The 12858-nt window shown below is 43.1% G+C and overlaps 1 protein-coding gene across 1 annotated transcript in view; it reads left to right on the forward strand.

The window, feature by feature from the left end:
- Positions 1-12858, forward strand: part of Cth (cystathionine gamma-lyase) — a 53393-nt gene that overhangs the window by 10085 nt on the left and 30450 nt on the right. The window contains exons 6-11 of the mRNA XM_035450645.1: positions 740-797; positions 1322-1399; positions 3711-3863; positions 5140-5261; positions 7238-7290; positions 10428-10566. Coding sequence (XP_035306536.1) covers positions 740-797; positions 1322-1399; positions 3711-3863; positions 5140-5261; positions 7238-7290; positions 10428-10566 — 603 coding nt within the window. The remainder of the gene's footprint in view (positions 1-739; positions 798-1321; positions 1400-3710; positions 3864-5139; positions 5262-7237; positions 7291-10427; positions 10567-12858) is intronic.

Raw genomic sequence — 12858 nt, forward strand, 5'->3', positions numbered from 1 at the left:
GAATAATCTGGACACATTTCCTTTTGAAAACCATTTTTATTTGTACGTGTATGTGTCTGTACTACAGTGTGGAGGTGGAGGTCAGAGGACAGTTTTGTAGATTTGGTTCTTTCCTTCAATCTTTAGCCTTTAGGGATTGAACTCAGTCCACCATGAGCCTTCTCTCCTGCCTCAACAGATTTCTTTGTGACTTTATACTTGTCAAAGCTAGCGTAATAAAAGAGTGATTTAGGAATCAGGAACTCAGCCAATCAAGTGTTAACAATCACCTTGTACCTTGTAAGGTTTTAATGATTAAAAATCTAAGTAAAGTACTTTGCACTCACCTGGCACAGACATTGCTAGATGCTTTCATAAACTGCTCCATGCATTTGACGACTCATAAAATGCAGGCAATAAACCCAGGGCCAGGTTTATTGCCCTGCAAAGAACTGCAAAGAAAGGTGTTGGGAGGCTTGGCCTGGGCCTGCCTTTTGTTTCCATGTAAGTTGCACCTTCGGAGTCATAGCCCAGTCTTATTTTGATTTGTTTTTGTTTTCTTTTTCTTTTGGATGCTTCTTTGGTAGAAGGAAATATAGGGGCAGACTCATCTTATAGAAAATTGAAAATGTGTGGATTCTCACACAGCAGGGTAGAGATGAGTTCAACTGGAATCTGAGGCAGCAGATGCAAGGGGATAGAATGGTGCATTTCAGAGGGTTTCTCATTTGAAGTAAAATGTCTTTTTTTTTTCTTTCAGCGACCTTTGGCTCTGGGTGCTGACATTTGTATGTGTTCTGCCACAAAATACATGAATGGTAAGATGAGCACAGACAGCATCTCAAACATTCTTCTCCACAGAGAGACGATGTAGCAGGGCGTGGCTTTTGGACCCTTCTGCTATCATGTAGGATTTATTGGTGACTTGTGTTGAAAAGTAAAATTAAAAGAAGTGCTTTGATTGTCATGTAGCTGAGGCTAGTCTGAAACGTGCTACTTGCCAAGACTAGCCTTGAACTTCTTGATCTCCCTATGTCCCAGGAACTGGGGTATATGTCCCCACACTCAGAATCTCATTTCTCATAAACAGAACTGCACTGGGGCTCCTAGGGTTTGCCGTAAGGGGTTATGCTTTCATTTTGCTAGCAGCTTGGAGACACTGACTGTGGATTTTACTTTACTGCTTTGATCAGTCACTGCTATAAAACTGGATAAAGTCCACCTATACAATAAGGCTTTTCCCATAGGATGTTATCAAGAGAGAAATCGGGATTTGGAAATTATGAAATGGAGAATAAACACCAATTGTTGTTGATGGTGATGCTTTTGTTTCGTTTTTTAGGCCACAGCGATGTTGTCATGGGCTTGGTGTCTGTTAACTCTGATGACCTCAATGCCCGGCTTCGTTTCCTGCAGAACTGTAAGTGGTCAAGAGCCTGGGTTTCTTTGTGTGTGGCATGTGTGTACATCCCAGAAGAGGACAGCCTCCACCTTCGTCATCTGAGACAGGGTCACTTCCCAAACCTGTGTCTAAGTACCAGTGATCCTCCTGCCTCTGTCCAGCACAGCACTGGGGGTCCAGGTGCACACAGCCATGCCCAGCTTGCTGCTTGGGTGATGGCGATGGAGAAGGCTTGTAGATTCAAAATACCTTTATTCAGATAAATACCAGCCAAGCGCAAGCCAGAGTGTGCCCAGAGGCAGCAAGGCAGGGAAGCCAGAGAGAAGGGGCCTCCACGTGCCTGCTGCACCTTAAGAACTCACATGCATCATCTTGAACACCCCTTGACCCCCTGATGGGTGTGTCAAGCACACCTGTAGCCAGCCCTTAGGAGGCGTGGTTACGGTGTCTCCCTACACTTGGGTGCTGGGATCTTAATTCAGGCAGTCATTCTTGTACAGGAAGCATTCTTGTGGGCGGGCCCATCTCTCCAGCCCCCTAGGCCTGGATTCTTGATATGTCACCAGAGACTACATTTGATATTTGTACTTCCACAGAATAGTGTAACACATGTAGGGAGAGGGAAAGAAGAAAAGGCTGTAAAATCATAGTTATACCCAGCACTTCTTGATAGGCATAGGTGGGAAGATCTCTGAGAGTTTAAGGCCAACCTGGCCTACATACTGAGGTTCAAGCCAATTAGGACTACAAAGTGAGACCCTGTCTCAGAAAAATAAGCAAATAAATAAATAGAGTTATAGCAAAGCAAGATTTTATGACATCATTTAAGAAGTGAATTCTGTTACTTGCTTAACAAAATTGTTAAAGCTGAAGTGAGTTTTTAAGACTTGGTGGATTGTTTTAAATACTGAAATGATGGCTTTCATGTAATAAGCCCCGGGAATGGTGGTTAGGTGTGAGCAGCACTGAAAATTTAAACATATACCTTTCTGTACATTAAATACCTTTCCTGGTAGGTTGTTCAGTTTGCCTCAGATATAGGTGATCACTGCACTCTGACAGATAAGAGACAGACATGATTAAAAATTATAATACCTATTAGTGGAAGTCACTATCGTGCCAGCAACTACAAATACCTGGCAGCTGCTTCCTAAATTACCACACAAAGGTTTATATGAATTATAAATGCTCAGCCAGTAGCTCAGGCTTATTACCAACTAGCTCTTACTTAAATTAACCCATAATTCTTATTTATGTTTAGCCACAAGTCTTGGTACCTTTTCACAGTACGACATTCTCATCTTGCTTCCTCTGTATCTGACTGGCAACTCCCAACTCAACCCTTTCTCTTCCCAGCATTCTTATTTTGGTCACCCCACCTATACTCCCTGCCTGGCTGCTGGCCAATCAGCATTTTATTAAAGCAATTCAAGTAACAAATCTTTACAGCAAACAAGAGGATTATTCCATAGCAAATACCCTTCTGGAAGCAAAGTGGTTGAGAAGGGGAGTTGACTGACTGCTTGATAAATTAGTAGGGATGAGATGGCTCAGCCTCTAAAAGCTGGAGCTGTTCTTGCCAAGAACCCCAGTTCAGTTCATAGCACACACGTCAGGGTTCACAGTCACCTGTAACTATAGCTCCCAGGATCTGACTCACTCTTCTGGCCTCTGCAGGCACCTCACTAACATGCACAAGCCCACGCATATTTACTTATATATACACACATAATTTAGAATAAAAATAAAAAATTGCCAGACATTGGTGGCGCATGCCTTTAATCCCAGCACTCGGAAGGCAGAGGCAGTCGGATCTCTGTGAGTTCAAGGCCAGCAGTCTCCAGAGCGAGTGCCAGGATAGGCTCCAAAGCTACACAGAGAAACCCTGTCTCAAAAAACCAAAATAATAATAATAATAATTTAAAAAATTTAAAAATAGAAATGAGGTGTGTGTTAGTTGATTGTGTAGCAACAATTGTGACCATACTGCAGATTTTCTCTGTCTTGCTTCTCAAAGATGTGAAGGCCCACACTATGTGATGTGTCAGGTCATTGAATCTTGGAGGACTGTCTCCTCACAGCCAAATGCCTCACTCTGGTTTCCTAGTCACAAGGTATCCATTTCTCTGATTTAAATAAAGCACATCTCTCCAAGTACATTTCTGTCTTCAGTCCATGCTTCCGTTTGACACAGAAATTTCTTCCTACTACACAAATGTCAAGCTTTATAGCTAGATTTTCCCAGTCACTGTATTGGAAAAGAAGAACCAGGGGATCCCTTGGGCCCTGTGGTACCTTCATGCTAACCTGACGCTTATTCCCTTTCCAGCATTGGGGGCGGTTCCTTCCCCTTTTGATTGCTACCTCTGCTGCCGGGGCCTGAAGACTCTGCAGGTGCGGATGGAGAAACACTTCAAGAATGGGATGGCAGTGGCCCATTTCCTGGAGTCGAATCCCAGGGTAGAAAAAGTTATTTACCCTGGTATGTCAGCCTGAGTTCTAAGCAGCTCTGTCTAGTTGAAGACTGTATGTGGGTCACTCTTTCTCAGTTTCTCCTCTAATTTTACATTGTTCGTTGGTTATTTTTATCTTGTGGCAGGCTCTGCAATGAGCATGGTGGAGAGTAGATAGACAAGAGAAAATGTTTGCTGGGCATTGGTGGCATATGCCTTTAATACCAGCACTTGGGAGGCAGAGGCAGGCAGATCTCTGTGAGTTCAAGGCCAGCCTGATCTCCAGAGCGAGTGCCAGGATGGGCTCCAAAGCTACGCAGAGAAACCCTGTCTCGGAAAACAAAAACAAAAACAAAACAAAAAAAAGAAAATAATAATAATAAAATAAATAAAAGAGAGAAGATGTTGGCCTGGAGGCAGTGGATGCCAGGTGTTAGGAACAGCCTCACATGCTAGATGCTTTTGTGATTCTTAGCTCTGAGGTTTACATATACTCCAGTCATAGGATAATTCTTGGTTGATTGACTCATGACCCTGCCAGTCATTTGTTCAACACTATAATCTGACATAAATTCACCCCACTTCGACTTAATGTACCAGAATCCCACCCCCAAGGCTCTTTTCAGGTCACACCTGTTTTTAGGTGGGTTAGCAGACTCATTCTCACCCCTTGAGTTTATGTTGCCAGTTATTTGTTAAGCTGTCTGGGCTTATGCGACCTTGTTCTTAGATCCCATGGCTATGGGATCATGAGTGTCAGGTAGTTAAGATTTGTCTTCAAGGAAATTGGGTAAGTCAGAGTAGAAATGTATGAGCTCAGATCTCTACCTGTTATTTGGTAAACACTGCTTGCTGGGGTACATTTTGGATACAGGAAGAAAGAAGGGCTCTGATCTATGTCCCAAGGAGCTGGTAGCCCTTGTTAAATGCTCATGGTTCAGTATTTCCAGAGGCAGCCAACAATTGCTGGGTCTGGATTTTCTCTAGGACTATGAATCCACTATTAAAATAAATGGATTTGTCCTCATGGAGACAGCCTTGTTCCTAAAATACACTAGTTAAGGAATTGTAGAAGGATGCAATTAACAAGGGAGTCCGGGCATGCAGGGGTCCTGAGTGAAGAGCTCATGTTGCCGGTGTCAGGAAAGGAGATGTGGCAAGGGCATAAGAGGATGTGGAAGAGATAGATGTCTGTAACCCTGCTGCTGGCCTTATTCCAAGCTGACTTAGGGGGCAAGTGGGCTTGTTCCCTTGAAGTTCCATGTGTGGCTCTAGAATGAGGCTGCGTGTGTGCTTCGTCTGCAGGGCTACCCTCTCACCCTCAGCATGAGCTGGCCAAGCGCCAATGCTCAGGCTGCACGGGGATGGTCAGTTTCTACATCAAGGGTGCACTGCGGCATGCCGAGACTTTCCTCAAGAGTCTAAAGGTGAGCTCCTTGAAACTCTTCCTCTGAGACTCACTTCCTCACAGTGGCTCACAGTCACTCCCAGCTTTGCAGGGCTACTCCCATAAAACAGAACAAAGCTCTCCTGGCTCAAATCTGTCTCTAAGATTAGAAGGATAGCATTCACTTCAGACATTTAGTAAAATTAAGTTAGGCAGTTCTAGCTGCCTGGGACACTGAGGCAGGAGGATCATGTGATCTCTAAGTCTGAGAGGAGGCTAGGCAACACAGTAAGAATCCTTTTCAGGAAAAAAAAGAGTAAATTTTATGGCATTGTAATACGATCTTAGTCCTTATTGCTGCTGTGATATCCAACACTGAATATATTAGCCTGTTTTGTTTGTTCTTTTTTTTTTCATTACTATCACAAAATGCCAGAGACAGGGTACTTTATAAGTAAAGATTTACTTCACTGGCGGTTGGAGACCAAATCTTCAGGTCAGAGTTAGGTGATGCCTTCCTTGTGCCCTCTGCTGAGAGCCTAGTGTCAGATGGCATCCTGTGGGAGTAAGAGCAGTCACCAGTCAAGAAGGCCAATGGCAGTTGGAGAAAGGCTTGTTCTGATGACAATAGGCAGTATCTTGGTTAGTTCTCCCCTCAGTGGCCTCAGAGTCTCCCACCAAGCCCCACTTCTTAAAGGCACATCACATGAACTTTGGTGGGACCCACCTCACCCAAAGCAGGCATGTCACTCAGCGTGTAGTTCTGGTGGCTGAAGGGATCAAGCTGCCGCCAGCATCCATGTGGGAGCAAGAAGACAGGAGCAGGAGGGTCCTGAATGTTAGGTACCACTGGTCCAATGAGCATGAATCAGGGTGGCACCCCTGATGGTTACCCTCCAAGAAACGCTACTCTGCAGGACCCACCCATCATCACATCACACAGGTAACCTGGGGACAGACCATGTGCAAACCAAAGCAACGGGTGGACCAAGAAGTTTCCCCTTCTCCATGGACAGTTAAAGGAGGTGTTAATTTAAGAGGTACTGCATAGCTGGGTGTGGTGGCACACACCTTTAGTCCCAGCACTCAGAACACAGAGGCAAGCCGATCTCTGTTATTTCAAGGCCAGCCTGATCTACAAAAAGAATTCCAGGACCTCCAGGGCTTTTATACAGAGAAACCCTGTCTTGAAAAAAGAAAGTTCTGCATATTGACTAGTTTAGATAATGGTAGACATTCCAAAGTATTTATTTAAAGGGAAACAAGAGAGGTAGGTCTAAAGGTAAAAATTCTAGGTTTTAGAGGTCATGTAAATAATATTTAAGTATGATATGTATATATGCGTAGTTACTGTTGCTTTTGTTTTTAAGACAAGGCCTTACTCATTCTATAGTCTAGAACCCTAGCACTTGGTATGTAGACCAGGCTGGCCTTGAACTTGTGGATCAGGCTACCATCTGTCTCTAACTCCTGGGTGGTACTATAAGCCACCATCTATCTTAAGCATAATATTTGATACCTGCAGATTGCTTAGTTATCATCCAAACCAGGCTGATGTAGGAAACTGACTTTGGTCAGTTTATTGTTGACTGACTGATTTACTGACTGACTGACTGACTGATTTTGCAGTTGTGGCAATAAGACTCAGGATCCTGTACACAGACAGGTGAGCTCTCTATCACTGAGATGTAACCCCTAGACCTTGGTAAAGTTCTCTGGGATAAGGTCTCACTGTGTTGCTCGGGCTGGCCTCAGACTCACAGAGATCATCCTGCCTCTGTCTTCTGAGCCCTAGGATGACTACTATGGGCTAAGTGTTTTAAAGGTTAGAAGACAGTGCATCTAATTGTCTTAGACTCAATTCTGACTTTCTTAGTATCTTGCCCGACTCTTGCTTCATCATAATTTCTATCACTCTTCATCCCTCCTGAGCCAGAGAAATTCTATCAAAGAAGTTTATTTTCATAATTTAGCACTATGTTATGGGATGATCTAAATTTCTGTTTTCTTCCCCAGCTGTTTACTCTGGCCGAGAGCCTGGGAGGATATGAGAGTCTGGCCGAGCTTCCGTAAGTCTGCTCTTGTTTCCCTTGGTTATTATTGCATCTCATTTACTTAGTCTTTATTTTTAATAGTTGATTATTCTGTCTTGATTTCTTTGCGTTGTGTCTCATGCTGAGTTGCTGCATCAGTCTCTTTCCAGTCTGTTGACATAAAACCACAGCTCTAGTCTTAAAGGGGGTAAGAACATGGACCCAGGAACTCTTAGATTAAGTTAATCCAAATCCCATGTTCCAATGTGGAAGCAGAACAAAGAAAGCCTTAAGTTAAGGCAAGTTTTAAAATACACTGGTAGGTACATTGGAGAGTCGGGTGCAACAAGACAGTGAGAGCTATTTTATAGTCCCACGATGCTCTTGAGTCTGGTCGTTAGTGAGCTCACTTTACATCAGTGAGTGAACTCCAGGTTCATGGTTGGAGCTTGACTTAGGTGTACCTCAGCCTCCAATGCGTGTGCTCCTAACAGTGCAGAGAACTCTGATACATTCTTGCCAAATTCTGGAGCACTTTTGCATCTGTAGGAGGAGATTGATAATAGGCCACTGGTTACTGCAGACTGGTGGCCTGACCTGCTGAGGTGTAGGCAGATTTTTCTTTCCTGCCCACCAGTTCTTAAATAATGGGCATGGAGACTTAGTATTACTTACAAATGCTCAACCAACAGCTCAGACTTGTTATTAGCTAACTCTTACATTTTCAAGTAACCCATACTTCTTATCTAGGTTTTGCCACTGTCTCGGTACCTTTTTTTTCAGCATGTTTATCTCCTGTTTCCTCTGCATCTCACTGAAACTCCTCAGGCTCCACCCTTATTCCTCCCAGAGTCCTTAGTCTGGTTATCCCACCTAAACTTCTCCAGTCAGCTTCTTTATAAACCAGTCACAGTGACATATATTCATATAATTTAAAGGACTATTACACAGTCTGGGGTGATGGACCATTAATTACAGCTATTACCAAAGGAACAAGGCATCAGTGCATTTTGTTCACGTGTTATCACTGAATATGATTTTTGTTTTTGCTTTGTTTTGTTTGTTTTACTTTGTTGAGGCAGGACAAGCAGCTCAGTTTGTTCTAAAACTTGTCCTGCAGCCAGGGATGACATTATATTACAGACTGTTTTGTGTCTAGCTCCAAATGCTTGGCTTGCAGATGTGCACCACTACACTCAGCTCTCATGAGATTTTTTTTTTGTGTGTGGTATTTTTGTACACATTCAGCAATGACTGTGTCTTGGACGCACTATATTAAAAATTCAAATTCCTCTGTGTAGGCATACTTCCTGTTTACAGTTGTAGATAGAGCCTGACTAGTGAAGTTTAAAGAAATATATCTTAGTCAGGATTTGAAGTAGTAAGGTGGCATCTTTGTTCCCTGGTCTTTATGAAGATGTCTGAGAGAGAGAAGGTCTAGAGCACAAGAGGGCACTCATGTGTGCAATCAGTTTGCTTCTCAGAGGAGGAAATATTTATGGCTTTAAGACTTTCTCATTAAAAATAGATGTTTCCTGATTTGCTAGGGATTGGGTTTAACGTTACTCAGCCCTCAGACTGGATAAGTATATTTCGGTCAGGGCTTGTCTGTTTGGTCACCTTTCATTCTGGGCCTCCCAACACTATTGTGATTGAAGCAATATGGATAAGAGGAAATAAAGTTTGCATACTGGATTAGCCTCCCACCCAGATACCCTGTGTTAACTCTGCAGCCTTAGAAAACACTTTGTACCTGTCTCAGTCAGATACACCATGACCAGAGGCAAGTTGGGGGAGGAAAGGGCTTATTGATTCTTACTTCTACATCATAACCCATCACTGATGGAGGTCAGGACAGGAACTCAACCAGGGCAGGAACCTGGAGGCAGGAGCTGATGCAGAAGCCATGGAGGGTTGCTGCTTACTGGCTTCTCCCATGGCTTGCTCAACCTGCTTTCTTACAGAACACAGGACTATCAGCTCAGGGATGACACCACCCACAGTGGACTGGATTCTCCCTCATTAAACACTAATTAAGAAAATGCCTTACAGCTGAATCTTTTTGTTTGTTTGTTTGTTTGTTTTTCGAGACAGCGTTTCTCTGTGTAGCTTTGGAGCCTATCCTGGCACTCGATCTGGAGACCAGGCTGGCCTCGAACTCACAGAGATCCTAGTGCTGGGATTAAAGGCATGCACCACCAACGCCTGGCTACAGCTGAATCTTATAGAGGCATTTTATCAGCTGAGGTTCTCTCTTTTCAGATGACTCTAGCCTGTGTCTGTCTTTCTTAATCTCTTAAGAGAGGGTGGGGGAAATGCCCAAGTTAATGTCCTGCCTTTTATTACCACATTAGAAAGGTGTTTATTGCTATGGACTCCTTTAGGCATCTGTTACATTTTAAGTTCTTGCTCTTTCCTCCTCCCTCCTCCTTTATTATTTCTTTGATTTTCTGTTTTTGTCTTACTTATTGGAACACAGTCCATGAAGACTTGACTTTCTGAACTCTCACAGTCCTTACCTTTCTAGTATTCCCTAATTAAAATAACTTTATGTGCTTTGACTGATGCTTATGAAATATTTTTAAGATAAAAGATGGCATATAGTTTCTACTACAGTAGCTTTGTCTGCTTTTCTTCAGTGTCTCCTTCACCCTCTAACACAAGGAGAAACCTCATTTCTTCCAGGTTCTTCCTACAGTGCCTGAAGCAATGGAAGCCTGACTGTTCACCTGTAAGGATGGTCAGCTTCCAGTTAGGAAAGTTCTTCAGGCCTTTCTCCCATGTGTTCTGCACTAGAATTTCTGTTGCCTGTTGCTGTCTGGTAAAGGCCTGGGGTTTCTTGTAAAGAGCAGTGTATGAGCAATTTGGTCTCAGCAAAAGCCTCATTTGGTCGAATCCACAGGTAGCTGGTCTCCTCCCCTACCTGAGTCCAAGCTTCTGTCTTCCACACATTTGTATGACATGTAAGTATGTCATAAGCACTCCTGGATTTCATTTAAAATCATGACAAGAGATAAGTTTGACAATTGTTTATTTTCTGTTTGCCTTTGAAAAATCATAAAGGTTTAAAAGTAGGAGCTGAAAGAGACCTGATAATAACTGCAATATTTTAGCTAGAAATATGACTCCACCGGCACAATGCAATGATGAAATTTGCTCGAATTTCTTTCCAGAGCAAAGATGACCCATGCATCTGTGCCTGAGAAGGACAGAGCTGCCCTTGGGATCAGTGACACACTGATCCGACTCTCTGTGGGCCTAGAGGATGAAAGGGACCTTCTTGAAGACCTGGATCAAGCTCTGAAGGCAGCGGTGAGTTCTGGGTGTGTGCATGGGTGAGTTTTGTGTGTGTGTGTGTGTGTGTGTGTGTCTGTGTGTGTCTGTGTGTGCATTTGTATGCATGGATGTATGCATATGTTCTGTTTTTCCTTTTATTGAAAATAAATTTTTCATACAACATATTGTAGTTAGCTTTCCCTTCCTCTACACCTTCCAGTCCTCCCTGCTTCCCTTCCTATCCAGATCCACACCACCCTTTCTGTTTCTTGTTAGAAAACAAATGGGAGCCTAAGGAATAGTCATAATAGATAAATGAGTCAAAAGAAACAAATCTGAATGTGACAAAATAGCCAAACAAAAGGAGTCAAAGGAAAGGCACAAGAAATGCAAATAGAAGCTGGGCGTTGGTGGCGCATGCCTTTGATTCTAGCAGAGGCAGGTGTATCTCTGTGAGTTCGAGACCAGCCTGGTCTACAGAGCGAGTGCCAGGATAGGCTCCAAAACTACACAGAGAAAGCCTGTCTTGAAAAACCAAAAAGAAAAAAGAAAAGAAAGAAAGAAATGCAGACATAGGAATCTCGTAAAACCCTCAAACTGGAAGCTGTAATATATACAAAAAGGACCTGTAAGGTAAAAACAAAAACAAAAACAAAAACAAAAAACAAAACAAGGAGTGTTTTTTTTTTTTTCCCATTGAGACTTATTTGGAGGAAACTAATTTTTATTAGCAAGTGGCTATCAAGTGGAGTTAGGTTCTGGGTTTAGGGATAGGAGCCTGTATCCACTTTTCTTAGCTCTAGGACCCCAATTGGTGCAAACCCACGATGTGCCAGCCCTGTTGTGTGTAAAAGGCCTTGATTCCTTGCTGTTCTCCATCCCCTCTGGCTCTTACATGCTTTCTGCCTGCTTGTCCACAGTTTCCCCACAGTTGAGCTTGGAGGGGAGACTTGATGGAGGATATCCATTGTAGGGCTAAGCGTTCCAAGGTTTCTCACTCTGCATATTGTCTGCCTGTGGACCTCTGAATTTGTTCTTCTCTGCTGCAAGAGGCAGCTTCTCTGATGACTAAGCAAGACGCTGGTCTGTGAGTGTAGCATAATGTCATTAGGAGTCATTTTATTGCTATGCCCCTTTATTAGAACAGTATTAATTGGTTTTCCCCTAGGTCCTTACCCTATCCAATCTCAGGTTCTTGGCCACCCAAGCAACACTGCGCATGGGTTCCATGTCTTGGAGTAGGCCTTAACTCGAATCCGGTATTGGTTGGTTATCCCCACAGACTTAGCACTGCTCTTGCACCAGTACGTCTCGTAGGCAGGTCGCTCTTGTAGATCAAAGGGTTTGTAGCTGGATTGGTGTTTAACTTTCTCCTTTGGTAGCATGCAGAGAACCTTTCAGGACTATGAATACTGGTGTATAGGTATCTAGGTAGGTGCCCAGATCCACTTCTCCAGGTTCAGTAAATTGCCTAAGTGTTGTCTTCACTAGTAGGACCTTATTGTCAGTTTGTGGAGAGCTACAATAGCCTGGGCTGTTTGGGGTTCTCATGAGACCCTTTTGGCCCTAAAGAACTCAATTAGATGCAACTCATTCCCCATACTAGAAGCTTTATTTGATAACAAGACATGTCCAGTTGGGGCTCTGTCTCTCCTGTTATTTGGCTATTTCATGTAGATTACCTTCATATATGTGCGTATTATAGGAAGCTAGTACCTTACTTACTAGATTTCTATACAACCCCTCAAATGACCCTTAGTTTTAGCTGTCCCTCCTCATATTCCCTTCCTTGTCCCCCTCTTCCTTCCCTCTCTTTGTTTGATCCTTCTATGGATACCCTCATCCCCTACCAATCCATAACTATTCTATTTCTCCTTCCTAGGATAGATCCTAGGAAGAGCTGTGCTTTCTCCTAGTCCCTATCTAACCTCTATGGTTATACAGTTTATAGCTTGCTTGTCAATGACTTAACAGTGAACATCCACATGTAAGTGAATACACACCATATCTGGGTCTAAGCTACTTTACTCAGGATGGTTTTTCTTTTTCTAGTTCCATACATTTACCTTCGAATTTCACCATTTCATCTTTTTTAATGGCTGAGTAATACTCTATTGTGTAAATGTGCCATTTTCATTATATCCATTCTTCTGTTGAGGGATATCCAATTGTTTCCAATTTCTGGATATTATGAGTAGAGTAGCAATGAACATGGTTGAGCAAGTGTCCTTTGGCTATATGCCCAAGTGTGGCATAACTGGATCTTGATGAAGATTGATCCCCGTCTTCCCTGATTTCCATAGTGGCTGTACAAGTCTACATTCCCAC

The sequence above is a fragment of the Cricetulus griseus genome (genome assembly GCF_003668045.3).
Source record: "Cricetulus griseus strain 17A/GY chromosome 1 unlocalized genomic scaffold, alternate assembly CriGri-PICRH-1.0 chr1_0, whole genome shotgun sequence".
NCBI classification, from domain to species: domain Eukaryota; kingdom Metazoa; phylum Chordata; class Mammalia; order Rodentia; family Cricetidae; genus Cricetulus; species Cricetulus griseus.